General features: G+C 51.9%; 2 protein-coding genes across 37 annotated transcripts in view; one reads left to right on the top strand and one right to left on the bottom strand.

Annotated features, from left to right (window-relative positions):
• The window catches only part of LOC145505133 (huntingtin-like), a 33182-nt gene extending 17338 nt beyond the window's left edge, over positions 1 to 15844 (top strand). For 2 of the 26 annotated variants that reach the window (XR_014052889.1, XR_014052897.1), the window contains 2 exons: positions 339 to 426; positions 1594 to 2727. Coding sequence is in view for 3 of the 26 variants with exons in the window: in XM_081486908.1 (XP_081343034.1) it covers positions 3917 to 4081 (165 nt within the window). In the remaining 23 variants the exon portion in view is untranslated. Of the gene's footprint in view, positions 1 to 62; positions 3470 to 3916; positions 8728 to 15638 lie in introns of those variants that run through there. The other 24 variants (XR_014052907.1, XR_014052905.1, XR_014052898.1 and 21 more) reach the window with 23 other exon arrangements.
• Positions 2921 to 22409, bottom strand: part of LOC145504800 (liprin-alpha-1-like) — a 25576-nt gene continuing 6087 nt past the window's right edge. For 2 of the 11 annotated variants that reach the window (XR_014052540.1, XR_014052509.1), the window contains exons 6-13: positions 22162 to 22241; positions 19824 to 19959; positions 16926 to 17149; positions 14934 to 15165; positions 6451 to 6602; positions 5433 to 5602; positions 3780 to 4160; positions 2921 to 3636 (exon numbers count right to left, since the gene is read on the bottom strand). Coding sequence is in view for 6 of the 11 variants with exons in the window: in XM_081486138.1 (XP_081342264.1) it covers positions 5278 to 5602; positions 6451 to 6602; positions 14934 to 15165; positions 16926 to 17149; positions 19824 to 19959; positions 22162 to 22241 (1149 nt within the window). In the remaining 5 variants the exon portion in view is untranslated. Of the gene's footprint in view, positions 4161 to 5141; positions 5603 to 6450; positions 6603 to 14933; positions 15166 to 16925; positions 17150 to 19823; positions 19960 to 22161; positions 22242 to 22409 lie in introns of those variants that run through there. The other 9 variants (XM_081486146.1, XM_081486116.1, XM_081486153.1 and 6 more) reach the window with 6 other exon arrangements.

The raw sequence follows: 22409 nt of genomic DNA, 5'->3' as shown, positions 1-22409 counted from the left end.
GTTCTACAGTGAATGCTAACATCTGGTATAAACGTTTAACGGTCATGCTTTTTTCTTTTTAGGTTCTTCTCTGAATACTAGCATGTTCTTGCACCTAATAAAACTAAGAGTCATGTGTGTTCTCAGAGCATTAGATTGACACCCCTGCTGGTAGACATGTGTGTGTGGCTGGCAGCGCTCAAGAGTTCTTTCATAAAACAGTAGGGTCGCTCTCAGGCCACACCAGTTGCCCCTCAACAACTCTCCACACTGGGAGGATGGCCGAGTCCATTTAAGTGACAGCAGAGTTCATTTAAGTGACAGCAGCGTCCACTTTCCTGTCCTCCCTCCGTCCTCAGTGTCGTCAGTCCCTTGCACACTGTCAGTCGATGGGGCGAAGGAAGAAGGTGAGGCCGAGAGAGGTCTTCCCCTGAGTTCGGCCAGGCCGTAAGTACACCGTCCTTGCAGTTGTCCTTTCAAACCCAGCTCTGGCGTTCCCTCTGACAGCCTCTCTGCCAGAGAACGCTGCTAGTTCAGGCTGGGTGCTCAGGGCCACTGTGTCCCCACTCGATGGCAAGACAGACGGCCCGACGGCCTGGGCTGGGGTCAGGCCCTGTGGCTCAGGAGATGCCTTGTGCACACTCCCCCGCCTCCTCAGTGTCCTGTCCGAGACAGAGGCGTCTCAGTGGCTCCTTCCTCCCCAACTGCCTGTGCCGGCCACACTGGGGGTTCCCAGAGGGAGTGTGCGCTCACCTCGTGGGAGCGGGGCCTGGAGGGTCTCTTTGGTGCCATTTCTTTCCTGTTACTAGGCCTTCCCATGAGCAGATTTATAAGCTTTGCTCTCACTTGCTCTCACAGAGCAAAGTACATTTAGGTAAAGCCTGTGCTAAGCTGGACACTTTCGATGAGGGGGCTTACGGGGAAGCTGCATCGTCTCTTCGCCAGAACCCAATGATACGCTTAACCGGGGTGGGGCAGACCCAGTGACTCTCTCCTTTTTTTACACAGCATTTTTCTTCCAAGGAGCATGCAGCTCATTTTTACAAACCTTAACTGTAGCTTAGCTTTCAGTCGATTGAAGAGTCTTAACTGTTTGCTTTTTTATTTTCCGTTCTCCTCATTATAAATCCAACATTTCCCTGTCAGAGGCACATAGTGACATTGACGTTAGAGTTTAGATAAATTAGGAACAATCCTAGAAAGAGGTGCTGGGAATATAATAAATGGGAGATGACCTTTTACAAACCTCATGAGGTAGGCAAGGCATAAATTGTGTAACTGGGTTGTTTTCGTGGCTTTTGAAGTCGCAGTGCAGCAGGTGTCCGGGGCTCTTAGAGTCAGAAGGGTTTAGACAGGTGACCTGCTCCATCAGCAGCCCCCGCTGTCTTCAGCCCTCTCTGGAACCCTGGCCAGAGACTCATCAGATGTGTTCCTGGTGGGCCCAGGGGAAGACGGAAAACCTTGAATTGGGAGCAGCGGGTTTCTGCTAGGGGATTATGGAGATTTCTTATTCAACTTAGAGCTGGGGTCGGGCCCTACAGCCTGTATCGGGACGAGAAAACGTCAGTGGTGACATTTCCGAGGGAGGCTAAGACAGAGTTTCTGCTTTCTTAGATCAGTCCCGTCCTCTGCCCTCCCTGAGGCGGCCTGGGGAGAGCGGCCCGGTCCCCAGGACAGCAGATCACGAGGCTCCAGGCCACCAGTGCCCGGCCGCTGACCGGCAAGTAGCCAGTCCCTCCCCACGTCCTGTTGTCACAGATACAGCCCTGAGGACTGGAAGAGAGGCCCAGCAGCCCTGTGAATCTGGAGGTCTAAGGAGAGAGAGACTGGCAGCTGGTCACGTGGAGTAGCTGTCCCCATGACGGCGTTTGTCATCGAATGTGCCGTTGCTGCTCTAGTGTGACCACCCCCCCACCCCACATGGCAGGGATCCCCCACGTGGCAGCCCCCAGGCTCACTCTCTCCAGCTCATCCACCCTCTAGAAGTTTCCCCAGACCCTCAGTAGGAGTGGGTGCTGCTGCGGGTGTGAGTGTGTGTGTCCTCGTGCCCCGTGTGACGTTCCACGACTAACCGCACTGTGTTTGCACGCTTCCTGCCACACTCGTCGGACCAGGCAGCGTGGCGGGAACGTAGAGGCTGGATTCCACTACAGTCAGGACTTACTCCTGCTGAGCTTCAGGGTGAGTACAGGCCAGCCTGGTCCCACGGGGGCATGGAGGCCACGCCCTGGGCGTGGAGGGTCAGCGGGTCTCCGGAGGTCGGGCCCGGGACAGCCCTCAGCGGCAGAGAACGTGACCTTGGCCCCTGGCGGCCGCCGGAGTGGGCAGAGCACAGCCCAAGTTTCCCTCGCGTCCGTGTGCACGGGTGTCCCTCCCACAGCGGCAGGGCTGCTAGCCATGCCCTGCGTGCACATTCTCGGAGGGAACAGGACCCAGAGCATCAGGGTTCACGAGGCTGCCCTGCCCTGGGCCTCTCTGTCCGGAGGCCAGTGTTTATCACGGAAGTGCAACAGCATCTGGGGGTCGGGCGCCAATGAGGGGCCACCCTCCCTTACAGGTGCTGCTCTGGGTGGTCCTCTGGTGGGTCTGGCCCGGGAGCCCAGCCCTGCTCGAGCCGCTCTGAGGGCAGGAGGCTGTCTGCTCTGTCCTGTTCACTCTCAGCTAGAAAGAAGGACTGGGTTGTAAGATTTTTTACCAGCAGCTTTTAGCTATGTGTCAGAATAAAGTCAGCCAGAGTTCTCGCCTTCATCTGCCTGGTCCTTCATATGTCTCTGAATTCTCAAAGCAGCTGAAGCCCAGAATGGGGTGCGGGGGTGTCTGGAGGGGCAGGGGCTCGGGCAGCAGCCGCCGTCCCAGGACTGACTCGTCTGTGTGTGTGTTTCCAGTTTACCCACACTACTTTTACAGATGATACCGTGTCCAGAATACAACAAAGACTACATTTTGAACTCAATGCAATCTTTAATCTGTTAATACTTGTTATATGGACCCTAAGATATTTTATTACAGAGTTTTTAATTAGTGAAAAATTCATGAATACCATAGAGAAAATATTAGGCACTACCCAGCACCAGACCCTAGCCCAGCATCAGAAGTTCGCCGCCAGCATCATACGTTCCCTCTCAGGATCAGGCCCTAGTCCAGCATCAGGCCTTCCCTCACCATCAGACCATCCTGCAGCATCAGCATCCCCCCATCAGACCCACCCCAGATTCAGACCCTAGCCTAGCATCAGTCCTGCCCACAGCATCAGACCCTCCCCTGGCGTCAGACCCTTGCCCCAGTATCAGGCCCCCACCTTCAGCATGAGGTGTGGCAGCCCCACTTGTCAGATGCTCCTGAGCACACTCAGGCAGCCCCAGAGCAGCAGGAACAATAGCTCTTGCAGGCGGTGCATCTTTAGGAATGACCTGTGGAGCAGCAGCAGCTGGGGTCTGTTGCAGGCCAAGGAGAGGCAAAGAAGAGGCACTTCTGCCAGAAGCAGTGGTGGGTATGGGCACGCTCCCCAGTTCTGCTTCCTCCCTGTTGGGGCTTTGCTCTCCTGCCTTCACACGTGGTCACTCGAGGGCCCCAGGGCTGTGTCCTTCCAGATTCACGGTCTCCTTGATATCTCAAGCCGAAGTCCTGAGTCGCGTCCCAGTCCGGCGTGGCAGAGGGCTGGGAACACACAAGCACAAGGGCTGAAAGGATCCCAGGGGGACAGCCGGGCCCCAGTGGGTGGCAGGGCAGGGGCTGAGGGTGGCTGCCCACAGAGGGCCCCACAGCAGCCCTGGAAGGAGAGCAGCGATGCCTTAGCTCACTCAGGGATGTTGCCCAGCCTCAGCACTCGAGATGTTACAGCCAGCAGCTGTGGGGACACAGGAAGCCTGGTGAGGGACACCACCCCACTTGTGCCGTGTGGGTGGGCACTGCTGACCATGGCCTGTTTTCATTCCAGTTCCAACTGTCCCTCCAAGGGCTGACGGGCTCCTCTTCCGAATGGCACAGGTATTATCTTTATGTGGGTGAACGCATCCCTGTTTGTTTCTGTCGGCACTGTGGTCGGTCATCGTGTTTTTCTCTTTACAACCTGTGCTTGCTGCTCTGCCAGTTTAATTTATGAGCAGCCCTTATTTTCTGCCTTTCCTAGTTGTCAGCGCTCACTGGAGCCTTCCAGGTGGCGCTAGTGGTCAAGATCCTGCCTGCCAATGCAAGAGAGAACGAGAGACGTGGGTTAGATCCCTCGGTCAAGAAGATGCCCTGGAGGAGGGCATGGCAACCCACTCCAGTATTCTTGCCTGGAGAATCCCATGGACAGAGGACCTAGTGGGCTACAGTCCCTGGGGTCGCAAAGAGTCAGACACAACTGAAGCACTTTCGCACACATTCAGGTTTTAATTCAGTCGCTCACTCATGTCCGACTCTTTGCCACTCCGTGGACTGCAGCACTCCAGGCTTTCCTGTCCTTCACGATGTCCTGGAGTTTGCTCAAAGTCATGTCCATCGAATCAGTGATGCCACAGAACCATCTTATTCCTGTTGTATCCACCAGAGAGGTGGCTGGAGCTCGGCAAAGTGCACGGTCCCACTGTGTGGGTGTGAGCATGACTGTGTGCTCCTCTGTAAATCGGGAGGTGGCAGCACCTGCTTGGGAAGGGGCACACACAGCATCTGGTATATAATCAATGCACCATCCATCTCAGTGTTGTATTTATTAATAATAGGGATAGCTTTTAATAATCTGCTCCTTTTTCTCTCTTGTCACTTAACTGTGCTAGAGACCACATCTCTTTTACTTACCCCTGTAAATCCCACACCCAGCACAAACAAGACACTCAACAAATTTCTGGCTGAAGAGGCAGGAACATACTCTGTCTTCAAGGAGATGAAGCAGAGCGCGATGGGGGGCTGATGATAACACTGCGTGATGAGGAGACCCCAGGAGGCCCTGCGTGGCTGTGGGGTGGGGTGGGGGGCATGGGCAGAACCCCTGATGAGCTCCTGGGAATGGGGGAGGTGGCAGGAAGGAGGGGGAGGGCTGTTCCTTGTAGGGTGTCTACAGATGGTACCTCAGCCCTCACTGATGAGCACTTGGGCAGTTTCCAAACACTTGTCACTGTTCTGGAGAAAACAATCATTGCCCAGCTCCTACTCAATCAATTTTGCAGAATATGTTTCTAGCATTGGAGTGTAAACATCTGCTTTATTCATTCCATGCTCCATTCATCCACCCATCTAGCCAGCCATCTGTTCATCCATCCACCCAGCCAGCATTCTGTTCATCCATCCATCCACCCATCCACTCATTCACTCATCCGATCATCTTGGACCCGCCGAGAAGACAGACGTCTCCTCCGCTCTTGCTCCCAGGAGGACACCCAGCGTGAGTGACAGGAGCCTCGTGGGGACGACGGGGGAGACACAGAAGGGACACGCCTGCAGGCCCTCCTCCCTTTGGACGGTGAAGCACCCACCTGGTCCTGACGCCTCCTTGCCGGGGAGTCCAGGCCGACCCTTTTCCTTCTTGCCAAAAAGGCGGCTGATGGAGGACTTGATGCCCTTCTTCGGGGCTTTGTGCAGAGAGGCCTGGCTGCTGGTGCTGCTGCTGGGGTTGTTCCCAGGGCCGTCCTGAGAGCCTGTTGACCTTCGGGGAGAGAAAATGGCCTTGAACTGGCGCCCTCGTGCAAACACACACCCGTCCACAAAAACGACTGATAGAACCGGCCACCCAGCACCACCCGTGCCTCAACCTCACAGCAGACAGTGGAGTCTCCTTCACCAACCACACTCCACACGAGCAACGCCGGCTCCCGGCCACAGACAACCACCCTGGGAAGCTAAGATTCTCTGACTCAAGCTCTCCCCCGAGGAGGGCTTCACCCCAGACCAGCTGGTTCAGAGGGCGCTCCGACCCTCCCTCAGGGTCGCTGATCGGCAGGTGATGACGCTCCCAGAGAAGGTGAGCTCCCTCGCTCTGGGCAGTTCCCTCCGCCTCCCGCAGGGTGACCGTCCCCGGCCGCGGCAGGAGAGTGACTGTCACCGTGCAGGGCTGTTGGTCAGGTGACCACATGTGCCCTCCATCGAGTGCTGCCTGCCTCCGGACGTGAGGTCAGCAGGTGGTGGTCTGAATGAGGACAGTGTCAGTCACAGGAGGGGACAGACAGCCTCCTGAGAGGAGACCCTTGAGGAAAAGGGAGGAACCCTCAAGAGCAAATCCGAGAGGCATGGGGCCGTCACCGTCAGGAACGCGCCCTGGGCTGGGCAGACCTCTAGCAAGAGCAGGAAGAAACCTCCCACAGGAGTCAATCTGTAGAGACGGACGTTTTCTAAAATCACTGAGGTCACTGAGCTCTTCTCCCCCAGCACCTGAAGTTCACCACTAAGCATGGGCACCTAATCCACTGGGATTCCTTTAAAATCATCCTTCCAACTCTTTCAAGACAAGAGGCGCAGGGCTCCTGAAACTGACAACGAGGCGCCCAGGCCCCTTACCTGCGGGCGTCCCTGATGTCCTCGTGGCTGGCTGCGTGCCACACCCCCGTGTGCAGCCGGTCCAGCCGAAGGAAATGCGGCGAGGGGGGGGTCGAGGTTTCACATCTGATGGTCGTCTTGTCATCTAGTACCTCTTCCGGTAAAACTGGCAGCTGAGGAAGTGAGGTAAGCGTAAAACTGAGTAACAACAGACTTTGTCGAAAAAGGCAATCACACAGGCTTTACGTTATAACCAGAAACTTATTTGAAAATCTATTAGCTATGCTTTCTGCCAAGTACAAAAAAAAGCCTTGTTCTAGCTTAATGCCATCTTAAAAGACTGTCTTGTTCAAGAGAAGCGGGGCGGTGGGGCAGCGAGAGCCCCCGACTGAGTGCAGAGACCCAGGACGGGAGCCTCCCTGCAGCCGGGCTCCGCCCTCCCTGGAATCCAGCGACCAGATGGCCCCACCGGGCAGGACAGCAGAGTGATGCCGGCACCGTGATCCCTCCGTGACATGAACTGCCCTGAAGAGGACCGTGCTCATCGCCAGATGCTGCTCAGAAGCACCACTAGCAAGAGTAAGAAAGCTCTAAGCAAACCCATCCAGACCTTTCTGTTTGAAGGAGAAAAGGAAACAGATTGTACCACCACCCAAGATCAGTTTTAGTGATGATGTAGGTTACCGGAACCTATGACAACAAGTGAAACAAAGAAAAGGTACCTAACCCCTCCATGCGAACACCATGTGTCTGGCTTGTATTTCTCAGTAATATATAGACTGAGGGCTCACACTGAAGTGCTTACACGCAGTTTGAGTGTAATTTGCTCACTGTGGTTTACATAAAGCACCCCTAAGTCTTCATACCCCACGTCCAAGGCAAGAGAAACCCAAGTAAGACAGTAGGTGTTGTGAGAGGGCATCAGAGGGCAGACACACTGAAGCCATAATCACAGAAAACTAGCCAAACTGATTACACGGACCACAGCCTTGTCTAACTCAATGAAACTAGGCCATGCCGTGTGGGGCCACCCAAGATGGACAGGTGATGGTGGAGAGGTCTGACAGAATGTGGTCCATTGGAGAAGGGAATGGCAAACCACTCAGTATTCTTGCCTTGAGAACCTCATGAACAGTATGAAAAGGCAAAAAGATAGGACACTGAAAGATGAACTCCCAAGGTCGGTAGCTGCCCAATATTGTACTGCAGATCAGTGGAGAAATAACTCCACAAAGAATGAAGGGATGGAGCCAAAGCAAAAACAATACCCAGCTGTGGATGTGACTGGTGATAGAAGCAAGGTCCCATGCTATACAAAGCAATATTTCATAGGAACCTGGAATGTTAGGTCCATGAATCAAGGCAAATTGGGAGTGGTCAAACAGGAGATGGCAAGAGTGAACGTCGACATTCTAGGAATCAGCGAACTAAGATGGACTGGAATGGGTGAATTTAACTCAGATGACTATTATATCTACTACTGTGGGCAGGAATCCCTTAGAAGAAATGGAGTAGCCATCATGCTCAACAAAAGAGCCCGAAATGCAGTCCTTGGATGCAATCTAAAAAATGACAGAATGATCTCTGTTCATTTCCAAGGCAAACCATTCAATATCACGGTAATCCAAGCCTAGGCCCCAACCAGTAACACTGAAGAAACTGAAGTTGAACAGTTCTATGAAGACCTACAAGACCTTTTAGAACTAACACCCAAAAAAGATGTCCTTTTCATTATAGGGGACTGGAATGCAAAAGTAGGAAGTCAGGAAACACTTGGAATAAGAGGCAAATTTGGCCTTGGAGTACAGAATGAAACAAGGCAAAGACTAATAGAGTTTTGCCAAGAGAACGCACTGGGCATAGCAAACACCCTCTTCCAACAACACAAGAGAAGACTCTACACATGGACATCACCAGATGGTCAACATCGAAATCAGATTGATTATATTCTTTGCAGCCAAAGATGGAGAAGCTCTATACAGTCAGCAAAAACAAAACGAGAAACTGACTTTGGCTCAGATCGTGAACTCCTTATTGCCAAATTCAGACTTCAACTGAAGAAAGCAGGCAAAACCACTAAACCATTCAGGTATGACCTAAATCAAATCCCTTATGATTATACAGTGGAAGTGAGAAATAGATTTAAGGGACTAGACCTCACAGACAGAGTGCTGGATGAACTACAGATGGAGGTTCACGACACTGTACAGTAGACAAGGATTAAGACCATCCCCATGGAAAAGAAATGCAAAAAAGCAAAATGGCTGTCTGAGGAGGCCTTATAAATAGCTGTGAAAAGAAGGGAAGAGAAAAGCAAAGGAGAAAAGGAAAGATATTCCCATCTCAATGCAGAGTTCCAAAGAATAGCAAGGAGAGATAAGAAAGCCTTCCTCAGCGATCAATGCAAAGAAATAGAGGAAAACAACAGAATGGGAAAGACTAGAGATCTCTTCAAGAAAATTAGAGATACCAAGGGAACACTGCAGGCAAAGATGGGCTCGATAAAGGACAGAAATGGTAGGGACTTAACAGAAGCAGAAGATATTAAGAAGAGGTGGCAAAAATACACAGAAGAACTATACAAAAAAGATCTTCACGACCCAGATAATCACGATGGTGTGATCACTCACCTAGAGCCAGACATCCTGGAATGTGAAGTCAAACGGGCCTTAGAAAGCATCAGTACGAACAAAGCTAGTGGAGGTGATGGAATTCCAGTTGAGCTATTTCAAATCCTGAAAGATGATGCTGTGAAAGTGCTGCACTCAACATGCCAGCAAATTTGGAAAACTCAGCAGTGGCCACAGGACTGAAAAAGGTCAGTTTTCATTCCAATCCCAAAGAAAGGCAATGCCAAAGAATGCTCAAACTACTGCACAATTGCACTCCTCTCACATGCTAGTAAACTAATGCTCAAAATTCTCCAAGCCAGGCTTTAGCAATCTGTGAACCATGAACTTCCAGATGTTGAAACTGGTTTTAGAAAAGGCAGAGGAACCACAGATCAAATTGCCAACATCCACTGGATCATCGAAAGAGCAAGAGAGTTCCAGAAAAACATCTATTTCTGCTTTATTCACTATGCCAAAGCCTTTGACTGAGTGGATCACAATGAACTGTGGAAAATTCTGAAAGACATGGGAATACCAGAACCTGTGACCTGCCTCTTGAGAAACCTTATGCAGGTCCGGAAGCAACAATTAGAACTGGGCATGGAACAACAGACTGGTTCCAAATAGGAAAAGGAGTACGTCAAGGCTGTATATTGTCACCCTGCTTATTTAACTTATATGCAGAGTACATCATGCGAAACGCTGGGCTGGAGGAAGCACAAGCTAGAATCAAGACTGCCGGGAGAAATATCAATAACCTCAGATATGCAGATGACACCACCCTTATGGCAGAAAGTGAAGAGGATCTAAAAAGCCTCTTGATGAAAGTGAAAGAGGAGAGTGAAAAAGTTGGCTTAAAGCTCCACATTCCAAAAACTAAGATCATGGCATCTGGTCCCATCACTTCATGGCAGAAAGATGGGGAAACAGTGGAAACAGTGTCAGAGTTTACTTTTGGGGGCTCTAAAGTCACTGCAGATGGTGATTGCAGCCATGAAATTAAAAGACGCTTACTCCTTGGAAGGAAAGTTATGACCAACCTAGATAGCGTATTTAAATGCAGAGACGTTACTTTGCCAACAAAGGTCCATCTATGGTTTTTCTAGTAGTCATGTATGCATGTTAGAGTTGGACGGTGAAGAAAGGTGAGCGCCAAAGAATTGTTGCTTTTGAGCTGTGGTGTTGGAGAAGACTCTTGAGAGTCCCTTGGACTGCAAGAAGATCCAACCAGTCTATCCTAAAGGCGATCAGTCCTGGGTGTTCATTGGAAGGACTGATGTTGACGCTGAAACTCCAATACTTTTGCCACCTCATGGGAAGAGTTGACTCATTGGAAAAGACCCTAATGCTGGGAAGGATTGAGGGCAGGAGGAGAAGGGGACAACAGAGGATGAGATGGCTGGATGGCATCATCGACTCGATGGACATGAGTTTGGGTGGACTCTGGGAGCTGGTGATGGACAGGGAGGCCTGGCGTGCTACGATTCATGGGGTTGCAAAGATTCAGACATGACTGAGCGACTGAACTCAACTGAAGTCTTCACTAAGAGATACTCTTCTATCAACCTAGAGGGGTGGGTTGGGGAGGGAGATGGGAGGAAGGTTCAAAAGGGAGGGGATATATGTGTACCTATGGCTGATTTTTCCTGAGGTTTGACCAAAAAGAACAAAATTCTGTAAAGCAATTATCCTTCAATTAAAAAATAAGCTAACTGAAAAAAAAAAATGATCTCTCCTGGACGCCCAGCTTTTCCGCTGGTCCTGGGTCTGAGGACAGGAAACAGTGGTGGCAACAGTGTGGGGAACAGATAAACCCCTTCAGGGTCCAGACGGGTCTCACTTATACCTTTGCGCCTGTGGTTCAGCCATAGGAGGTTTTAGGAAGCATGCACGGCCAAGTATTTTTATAAACAATGAGTGCGCTGTTTTAACCAACTAACCTGTGCCTTTGTAATGGGATTCTGTAAAGAATACTGATCCACTGCAGCCCCACAGGAGCTTGGTGACAAAAAAGTGACTTACTGCAAAATACAGCTGAACTCATTTAACAGCAGTTGGATAAACTGTGCACCCTCCCCTGATCTCTAACAACCACCCTCAGACAACAGAAGGCTAAAAGGCTAGAAATTATCCACATGGAACTGAACAGGGATCAATCTCAAATTCAAGTTAAAAGAAGCATTTATAAAAATCAGAAAACAACAAAGAACAGAGCAGGGAAGTGACACACCTGGGTTGACTAGGACTGAATGCAGACAAACACCTGCCTCAAAGTCAGGGACCACGGCCAGGCCCCTCCCCCGGGCCTTGTCCTAAGGAAGGCCTTTGGGTCCCCAGCCTGGCACCCTCCCCCAGGATGGGAGCCCGCCCCATGGGTGCCCACGTGACTCGGATGGGCAGTACCGTGTCCTCAATTAACAGGAGGGCAAAGCAGGCCACAAAGTGGGCAAGCGGCACACCCAGGTCACCAACCTCAGGGTGACGGAGCTACTCTGCTGTGCCCGGCAGAAGGGTTCCTGGGCACTGAGCTGCCTGAACCGGAGCGCGGCTGCCCAAGTCCTGTGGGAAGACCCCAGGAGTGCTCCATCAGCGGGCTGGGAGCAGGAGAGGGACAAGGAAGGCCAGCCCTCGGGCCACTGAACTCCAACAACAGGGGCTCATCCAAGTGACCCGAGGGGAGAGGCAGCGAGCTCCCTCCTGAGGCTCCCTCCATCAGGAATGTCATGATGGACAGGAGGGCCTCTGGAGGAAAGCAGGATGGACAGCACCACGGTTAAGTGTCCAGGCTCTGATCAGACCAGTCTGCACCGCACCGCGGGGTATGCGAGCCTGGGCACGGTGCCCAGCCTCTCTAAGCCTCAGTGTCCATATCTGCTGAATGGGGATAACAGCAGCCTGGACCTCACCTGGGTGTCTGCGGGATTAGATGACGGGCTCAGAAAGCACTGGACACGGTGCCTGGCACACAGAGTCTCCTGCACACTGCTACCCACCGTCATTAAATTGGCTTCCCCCAAATCTAATATCTATGGCTCTGATTCAGTCATTTCTTTTAAGAAACCACTACGTGGAAATTCCATGGTGGTCCATAGGTGAGGACTTGGCACTTTCACACCGGTCTGACCCCTGGTTGGGGAACTAATATCCCATTAGCTGTGCAGCATGGCCAAAAAAATAAGTAAAGAAAAGTTTAAAAATAATAAATAATACTATGTCTATTATAAATAAGCATGAGATGATTAGAAGGCAAACAAGTGGGAGAAAGGCAAACTGTTACAATTGTCCCAACGAATGACCTATTTCCAACAGAACCATCAGTTCAGTTCAGTTCAGTTCAGTCGCTCAGTCGTGTCTGTTTGCGACCCCATGAATTGCAGCACGCCAGGCCTCCCTGTCCATCACCAACTCCCGGAGTCCACCCAAACCCATGTCCATCGAGTCAGTGATGCCATCCAACCATCTCATCCTCTGTTGTCCCCTTCTCCTCCTGCCCCCAATCCTACCCAGCATTAGGGTCTTTTCCAATGAGTCAACTCTTCGCATGAGGTGGCCAAAGTATTGGAGTTTCAGCTTCAAAATCAGTCCTTCCAATGAACACCCAGGACTGATCTCCTTTAGGATGGATTGATTGCATCATCAGCATATTTTAAGTGGTGGGTGAGTTTCATTACTTCCATTAAAATGTCAATTATCCACCAGTACATAACCACATAGTGTTCAGTCAGGTAACACGATAAGGACTCTTAATACTTCACAGAGAAACAAAGGCATGCTAAATTACTAAATAGTTTACGTTTCGACGATGCTTCCTTAACTCACTAGACTGATAGATGCATGCAAAGAAATGAAGAGAAACCAGATTTATTGCGACTTTGAAGCTAAAAATCCAAGAATCAGTATAGGCAAAGACAGTAAAGCAAAAATGACGGCAAACATATAAGTGAGATGAAGATTTAGAGAACATGTAACTGGAAACAGAACAGTTTTTTTGACCACATTAGTTAAATAAGCTATTCAAGATTTACTAGAGAAACACTATATATTATTCCTCAGGAAATACAATTCTATTACAACATCATGATTTGTTAAAGCACAGCATTGTGTACAACAAACGGCCTTAACAGTTGTCTGTTCTCAGCCAAACCTCTCTATAAGTTAGTTTCTCTTAATAAAAAAAACATGTTATACTTTAAAATAGTAATTTAACTGATGAGGAAGTTGCCGTAATACCTATTTTAACACTGAACAAATCTAACCACCTGTTGGACATTAATGTAAAATCGTTGCCTAGAATTTGATTTCAAACTTGTGAAAATAAATTCATTAAAGCAGGTACCCTATGAAAATATGTAAGAATGAAAGCTAGCATAACAGCAGGTGGAGTCTTCACATTTTATGAACCCTAGAAGATAGTTTGTACAAGAGTCTAGTCGAGACAATAAGCATGCAAAAGCTGATGAGATTTACAGTCTCAAATACAAGCACCAACACAGAAAGGATGTTGTGTCAAAAGTCCATTAATTCTACACATAAGAGGATCATTTCTTCAGGTAAGCATAATCTCAGTTATGAATTACACAGGTTCTGTAGTGTATCATCCATCTACATTATGCTTGTAACTGCACAGTGATAACAATAATTCAAACTTAGTCCTATGGGGGAAAAACACCATTTAATGAGACATGAAGACAAAGCAGAAACCCGACTAAGGGGACACACGCTGTGGACCCCAGACTGCTATGACCAGAGCAAGTGGGAGGACGGGGGAGGGGAGATGGATGGGTAAACTACAGCCTCGGGGGGGTGCGGTTGTGGGAAGCTGGGGTCTGGATTGATGACAACGAAGCAGACAACAGGATGAGACAGGAAATCAAAACCAATGATGAAAGCAGACACACCGTCAGAGAACTCCAGCAACAAGAAAAAATATACAGAACTGTTCTTTTACAAATACTCGGAAAGAAATCAAGCATGAAACCACAGAGAAATCGTCAAAGAATACACACTATCAACTAATTGGCCAGTGATGCAAATTATAAAACCAATGTGTCAAAAGACCACAAAATAGACTAGTTATCACTTCACATGCTGCTAAAATGGTTCAGTTAATTTAATTATATGCTAACAATGCAGCTAACATGAAATGGGTGGTAACAAAAACAGTGATAATACAAGTGCAGTTACAAAGCAGAGTGTTGTAGACATGATTTCACAGGGTAAACAGCAACGCGCTCAGGAAACCTAAGCTAAACATGGAAGAAAGCAGGAACATGTGCTTCAGAGCTGCACACTCTGTCACCAAAAGCCCTAGGTCGTCATCCCATTTTTAGACTCAGAAGAGTGAGGAAGCCCAACTTCTTCCCTGGGGCCCTGGGGCACCGGGCTTTTAACCTGGTTTCACACGCAGAGCTGGCCTGAGGGTGCGGCCAGGTCCAGCAGCAAGCAGACCAGTTTAGATTCTTGGTTTTGTTCCCACCGCATGGCCTGCAGCCTGCAGCCAGGCATTCCCAATGAAAAATGTGTTGCGCGGGTCTCACATGCCAGGAGAGCTGCCTATGGTTACTTTCACAAGGCTGTCTGCTCCGTGAGAACAGCAACTTCCCTGCACCTGCTGTGTCCAGCACAGGCCGGGCCCAACGTTACAGAGGCAGGCCCTGGCTGAGTTCATGATGACGTGCTAAGCCGGTGGTCCAAATATCAAGACTAATTTGTTGCTGTGCGAGTATGGAATGATTAAAGACTAGGCAGTTTTTAAAAATCTTAGACCTCTAAGCGTAGCAAATGTACCCGAGTTTCTTCTGGGTAAAAAGAGAAAAAACAAAAAACAAACAAACAAAAAAGAAAGCCAGTGTGCTGGGGGAGGGACGTGGCAGGGAGGAGGCAGACACATACCAGAGTCTTGATGTCCCGCTTGTCTACTTCTCGCTCCGGGCTGTGCCGCCTCCTTGGGGGCTTGGAGCGTCCACTGCTGGGCGGGCAGGAGCCGGCAAGCGAGGAGGCAGGACACAGGTTGAGGGAACTCGAGGATTTAAAACGACGAAGGTTGCCTAAGCTCCCCCTGCCCACCCTGCTCTCAGTCTCCTCGGCCCGCTGCTCCGTGTTCTCCTTCTCTTCTTCGATCAACCTAAAATAGAATAAAACCCGTCACCTGCCTTTGTCAGCAGAGGAACGTGTCTGGACAACAAATGTGGGCTTGCATTCTGTGTCACGATTAGCATATTCCAGGAACAGTTGCTCAATTAACATCTCAGCAAAAAGGTTCAACTTTCCCTCTTTTCAATATTCTCAAACTTAGAATAACTTATCCTTGAGTCTTACAAAGTGGCCCCTGATCATTCTCGTTTGATTTGACTGGTTTACTCTAACATTCTGACGGGGCCTGGGTGGCGCCTCTCTCCCTGTGAGGAGATAACCTGAAGTTGACAACCTTTACCTTCCCTGCTCTCAGGGCAGAGATGCACGGCAGTGCCTCAAGTCTCTTCCACTGGGAATCAGGAACTCTGTACAATCAAAACAGTGAGCCACGAACAAGCTGGAGTTTCTAAACACAAGTCTCTAGACCAGATGAAGTGCTGAATTGATTTTTTTATTTTTTAGGTTGTCTATGTACAAATGCATCACTTGATGAAGTTCTCCACCAGCTTTGTGTGAGTTTCTGGACTCATGTCAATGTGCTGCATTAACCTAGAATTCACAGTTACTGCTCTTCTCCCCTAATGTCTCGTGGATGATTTTATATAGCAGTTTAAATACTCCATTATGCATATAACATGATTTTCAAAATAAAATACAAGATTCTTGCAGGTCGTCACCTCTCCAGTTTCACTTCTCCTTATACATCCTGGAAGTTTTTCACTGTTGATAACAAGTTGATGGAAAGAATTTACCATTTACCTCAAGTCAACATGTTACCTAAGGAAAAATCACTTTTACCTGACAACATGCTGTAAAAATAAACATATTAATATGTAACCGTTCCATATTTCCTGGGGGAGGGGGAAACACAATCTTTCTGAACTGTCTGTGCTCAAACACGGCCCACAAAGCAGTCTGTCTCAGCGTCAAACGTGCAGGCGGCACCACCTGCGTTTGCTGGTTGTGCCCTTCACCCCTGCCTTTCCCCCGGGCCCCCCGCACTCGGCTGACAGGAACGGGCACCTCGGCCTGGGCTGACGTGACAAGAACAGTCTGAGCAGCAGCTCTGCCAGGTCCTGTGCAGGGTCACCGGCCTGCGGCCACACTGAACGTGCACAAGGGACAGGAGGCAGAGCTGTGCGGGTGCGGCACCAGGCTGGCCTCGGGGCCCCCAGCCACCCGGCTGCACCCAGACCCAAGGCCCCTGCTCGCCATGAGGCGGGGCTTTGGATTCTATCCCGTTTGTAAACTGTTATAACAGCCCAGATGGTGTCTAAAGAAAACATCTCACAGACACTGATGAGTTGAGAAGAACTCAAACACATGTCCTTGGACCAGTGTCGTACAACAAGCCAATCTTCACACTGTATTAAGTTCAAAAGGAAAATGCAGATCTGAGTAGGAATTTACCACCCCCAAACCCCAGCTTTTCTGTTTCAGGTGGCTTTTCACCAGAATGTGGGAGGCTCCGAGGGACACACGAGGGTGAACCTTCAGTGCTGGAGGGTGCACGGGCCGCAGGGGACACTCACCCACCTTGGGGCTCAGAGCTGGTGGGGGGACACCCCACAACGCCCCCCACAGCCCTGGCTGACTGAGCTCTATAATCAAGGGCAATCTTGGAACTGAAAATTCTTGAAGCAGACTTGAAGTCAGTTTTCTTACTATGGAACACTCAGCCTTCTCTAAGGAGAAGACAGCTCCTCAAAGAAGCTGAGTTTCCGGAGAGCTGGGCTCGGGCTCACCCACCGGATCTCTTCGTTGATGGCGTCCAGCTGCTCCTGAAGCATCACAGTCAGAGTCTCGGCATCGCCCTGCCCACTGGGCGACAGCAGAGCGGCCGAGCTGAAGAGGGTGGCCCTGTCGCCCCCGCCATCAGACAAGTCTGCGTCACTCTCGAACGCCTGGGCCACGTTGGCCGGCACGCTGGCTTGCTGCGCGCGCTCCCAGTCCTTTTCCTTCAGGGTCTGCACCTGGGCACGAGAGGACCACGTCTCGTCAGCGACATTCAGGGCAGCTCAAGTCTATCAGGAACTGAACGCAAGTTTACATGGAAGCCCCAACTGTGGATAAACGGGCCATGCTTATGAGACACTGCCATCTCTTAAGTGAGCAGTACTGAAGAAACAGGCAGGAGGAGAATCCACTTCCTAGATGGCCTGGTGACATTCAGGTCTTAGCGTGGATGGAAGGCAATCCTATGAGGTTATTCACAAGGGTAGGCTGATGGAGTCAGAGACAAAATCCGAAAATTAAAACAATACATCTGTGCCTCCATCAGCCAGGCTGAAGCAAAGTAAGCAAAAGAAATCCTTCAGCTCCGCAGCCTCTGGGTCCACCTCAGCGGTCACCACTTGTATTAGCTCACCGAGGAGCGCCATCCTCGCAGGTCCCCAGCCCTCCATTTTCCAGGCTGGTCTGAACACGCACAGACAGGCGCAAGCAGGGCCAGCAGGGCTGGGAGGGCCAGCCCCCCGTGGGGCTCCTCCCGGGGCGCAGGCCCGCGGGCTGTTCTGGGGGACGGCCCCTCACACCGCAAGGCGGCTCTGTCACCAGAGACGTGCGGGAGAGGGCCTGCTGGGCTCCGAGCCGCCCTCCAGCTCTCACACCTCACACCCTTCTCTCTGCACATCTCCCCCCGGCCCACTCTCACCCAGGTCCTGCCTTCTTTCCCAGACATGACCTCAAAGCAGCCGAGGGGCAGCCTCGAGGTGCTGGCTTGCTGGCTCCCTGTCCCCCGTGGCCAGCGCCCTCGCCCCTGTCTTCGTCACGACCCCTCCCCAGGGCTGGGCCACCCCCTGCACTGGCTCCAGGACCACCTGCCATCATTCCTGCTCTTCTCCAGCGAACCAGCTGCATATAGCTTCACCCCCATCAGCTCAGCCAGCACGTCCTCTCCCTTCTCTCACCTTAAAATCGCACAAAGGGAACCAGCAGATTCCTCCTCCAGGGCTCCCTGCAGCGCCCACTGCGGGTCTCTGACAGCTCCCTTGGAGAGGCCTCTACTGTCCCCCTCCCCGCCCAGTCTCCAGCTCTCTGCAAGCAGGCGGTGTGCCCCGCTCGCAGGGCAGCTCCCAGGGAGCTCTGAGGAACCCATGTTACCAAGCCCCCTCCTCTCCTTGCCCTCCCCCCACCCCAAGCATGTCTCTCCCTGGGCACCAGGCCCCGCCCTCCCTGGGGTTACTAGTCAGTCCCTTGCACCCCCTCTCAACCTTGGAATGCGGGGCACCCCACAGCTCTACCCTTGCACCCCCTATCTCTCCACGGGCATCTGCCTGGTGACTTTACCTTGTTCGTGCCTTTAAACACCATCTGTATGCCCACGACCCAAGTCCACCTTCAGCTGAGTGAGGCCTCTCCTGGATCCAGGCCGGAACACTCAGCTGCTGACCTCACAGGTCCCCTGGACACCCCATGGGCACATCCACCTCAACAGAGCTGAGGCCCATCTCTTAGCTCCCTGCCCTGGCAGCCCTCCTCAGCTCAGGAAACAGGCTCTGGCCTCGAGCTGCTCAGGCCTGAGCCCGGGGTCCTCCCTGATGCGGCCCTCTCTCTCCCTTATCTCCGCTTGTTGACACGACCCTTGATCTATCTCCGAGTGGCTACTTCTCTTCCTGCCTCCGGGTCTCTGTTCAAGGTCACCCTCCTGGTATCACCTCGCTGGCCACCCTGTTCACACACGATCGTCCCCCCTCCTCAGACAACTCGGGCACTCTGGTCTCCTTTCCCTGCTCATTACTGTCCGACAGGCTGCGTGGGTTTAAAAATGGGTCCACAAATTCTTCCATCCTCCTCCCTTCAAGAGGCAGAGGGGGCAACTCCTGCTCAGCCCCTGAGCGAGGCAGGACTTCGCAGCTCACTCTCGCAAACAGAACTGAAGGTGTGCGGCTTCCGAGACCGGGGCACAAAAGGCCCCGGGCTACATCCCGCGCTCTCGCTCTCAGAGGGTGTTCCGAAGAAAGCCAGGCCATGAAGAGGTCCACACGGCAGGGACCTGGGCCTCTCTCTACCAGCCAGGTGAGTCTGAAAGCCTGCCATCCAGCCCTGGGGGGCCTTCCCATGTCTGTGCCCTCAGGAGGCCCTGAACCAGGCCCACCTGCAACAATGCACAGAAACGGTGCAATGTGACCTGCTCACTGGGACGTCACTAAGCTTTGCAGTGATTCCTTATGTAGCAGTAGATAAAGAATGCACACGGGTTTTAATTCACTGCTGGAGTCCTTCTTCTGACGATGTCTGGCCCCAACTAGCTGCTCACTGAACATGGAAGCTCAAACACAGACATGTATGAAAAAATTCATGCCATGAATGAGACAAAAAGATAAAGGCACTTAAACTTCCAATAAGAATTCTTCTCACTATAAGATGATGGATACGTGTATCCAGTTACTCGTAGGACGATTTCAAAACTGTGCTAATTAATACCATGCTGGGCCTCACAGTAGGCCACAAGTTATCAGAATTGGTTCTTTTAAGAAAGAAAAAGCATGTCTTCAAAGTAAACTCTCAGCCAGAAAAAGGAAAATGGGAAGACATAAAGCGATCTATCAACGCTTGTTCCAACCCCATCTCAGGACCGCAGTGTGAGGGTCCAGGTGCCTCACAAGGTGCCCACCAGGGACGGGCAGGGGGCGGGGGGGTCCTTGCCTTGGACGGCTCATCACGCAGAGCGGCCAGCTGGCCTTTCTGGGGGCGCCGCAGCACTGCCCCGCTGCCGGAGGAGTCTGCCGGCCCATCCGCCACAGGGAACCTGAAGTCCAGGGCGCTGTCCAAGTGGGGTTGGCTGAAACACACGGGAGACAAGAGCGCTGTTAGAAGGAACGAGAGCTCACTCTGTCAGTCAAGCCAGAGCCTGTCAATTTGGAAAATCGGCAATTTCAGAGAAAAGGGCCCCCGGGAGGGCACTGCCCTCCTGCCTCCAACAGGAACAGGCCGCCTGCTGCCCCGCAACCACTCAGGGCTCAGCCCACCATCTGGAAAACTCCCATATGTGGGGAAGGCAGTGCTGACGCGAGGGTGTGGAGCTGACTAGGACGGGATCAGCTGTCTGGGGCTGGGAGACCGTGGTCCCCTCGGAGCCCACCCTCAGGTCGCAGGGCGGGGCCTGCACCTTCTCTGCTTTCTCCTTGGCACCCGCACCTCCCCTCCGGCCCGCGCCTGCTCTGACCTCCCTCTCTCGCGTCAAGTCCGTGGATCACAATCACCCGTCTACCTGGAACATTTTCTGCACCGCTCTCAGCGCTTCTAAAGGTGCCTCAGACAACCAGCAGCAGAAAGCCCCTGAGACCCACAGCTTTGAGCTGAGCCGCACTGGTGTCTCCCATCAAAAGCAGAGATGAGCATGTCACCAGACTCTGGGCTGAACAAGGCCCAGCACAGATGCTCAGGCCCTGAGCACTAAGACTTGGGCCTGCTGGTGCCAGGAGCTCACTCAGGAGGGGCCTGCTGAGAGGCGGTGCGGCCCCGCTTTGACTGTGAGCCGCCTGCACTGCAGGACCGCCCGGGGTCTGCTCAGTCTTGTCTCTGGGAAGAGGGTGGCGCCTTCACCTGCAGGAGTCCCTAAACCCGGGAGACAGAGCCCTCCTCCGAGGACAGGACACCCCATATGTCTGCAGAGCGGCCAGGCCAACCACCGGCTCAGCCTGCTCGGGTTCACACGCTGCTCTGCTCAACAGTTTTGCGAGGAAAACTGTGCTGCGCTGAGATGGAAATCTGGACTCTCCCCGAGCCACACCTGTCTTCCCTCCCGGCTCCCCCCTCTCCTCCTGAGGGAAACACTCCTTTCTCTGCTCGACTTCTACCCAAGGGCCCGGGGCCAGACCACATTTGGGAATTGGGTGGGAGGTACGACACAGTCCCGCCGTGGACTGCGGACACTCGAGGGTCCTCTGAAGGCCACAAAGGTCTCTGGGTGTGTCGCCTCCCAACCATCACCTCCAAATCCCCTCGTGGAGTGCAGCCTCCATCTCTCTCTCCCTCTTCACCCGAGGCTCTTTCCTCTGGGAGAAGGTCTCAGAGACAAGGTGACCATTTCCACTGGGAGGTCCTGCCAAATACGCCGAGCCTGCCCTGACTGTGAGCCAGCTTTTCTGTCCCCACTCCCTCCCTCCTGAGCCAGCACAGTGCCCCCTACCCAGTCCACACTGCCCGCAAGCCCTGTTCCAAGGCCCCCCTGTGCTGCCAAGTTCCTGCATGAGCCCTTGAGAGCTGCCTCCTGGACACACCCCTCCCTTGCACCAGCCTTTCTGGCTCTGCCTTTGTCTCAAATGATATCCCCTTACTCTAGAAGAAGGCTGGGCAGGGGCCCTGGACCACGAGGATCCCCTAAGCACACAAACACAGACATATCCAAACTGTCTCCTAAATCGGGATTCAAGCAGCAGTCGATTTCCTACATATGAATGAATGTCACCAGTTAAGCACTTTAATAACCTTTGCTAAAGTTTCTCTCTTACTTGTGACCATTTTCCATGCAGAAGCCAAAGAAACATTTAAATACTTAATAAGGATTACTGCCGCTACAACAACGAGGAAGAAAAAATCAGGATGCTGAGTAATCTGCTCGCCTCATTCACAAGCCAGGTGATTCCTCCCACCGCAGCCAACGGCAAGTCACGTCTCAGTCTCCATTCACGTAGAAAAGAAAAGACTACAGGTCATTAACCTTCTGCGACTTTAAAGAAACATCAGTGTCACAGTCTGTCAGGTCCCTCAAATGAATACACCCATATATCAACTGGGCCGCCCCCTACTTCCAAACCTCCGCCTGTGGTTTTGAGTTTTGTCAATACTGTGACCACCACTCTCCCCGGTACCAAGTTCGACCCTGAGGAACGATGCTTGTCTCTTCCCTCTCGCTGGCCACGAAGCTACAGTCTCCTTGAGGTGCGACCATGAGCGACACCCAGTCACACTGTCCACACACCAGACAGGCCCTTGTCACATTCGACAGTGCTGAGGGGAGCTGCCCAGGGGAGGGCCCTACCCGTGGTGGAGGGGAGCCCCTCCCAGGATCATCTGGTCCACTTCGGCTCTCAGGCTTTCCACGTTTTTAATCAGCTGGTCCTACGAGAGAGCAAATGACACAGCCTGCACCGCTTGCTTTCCTGATGTAAAATGACTTGCACCAAAATGTGCATAACAGGTTACGTTAGTCGTTATCAACTCCGAACATTTTAATTCTGAGGAAATTAAAATGTACTCTAAGCTGATGCGAGCCTCCACCATCGCCCT

This window comes from Giraffa tippelskirchi, chromosome 1, assembly GCF_054371585.1.
Source record: "Giraffa tippelskirchi isolate mGirTip1 chromosome 1, T2T-mGirTip1v1.2.pri, whole genome shotgun sequence".
In the NCBI taxonomy this organism is placed as follows: Eukaryota; Metazoa; Chordata; class Mammalia; order Artiodactyla; family Giraffidae; genus Giraffa; species Giraffa tippelskirchi.
Note: the sequence above shows the minus strand (reverse complement) of the source record. Positions and strands in the feature narration are given on the sequence as shown.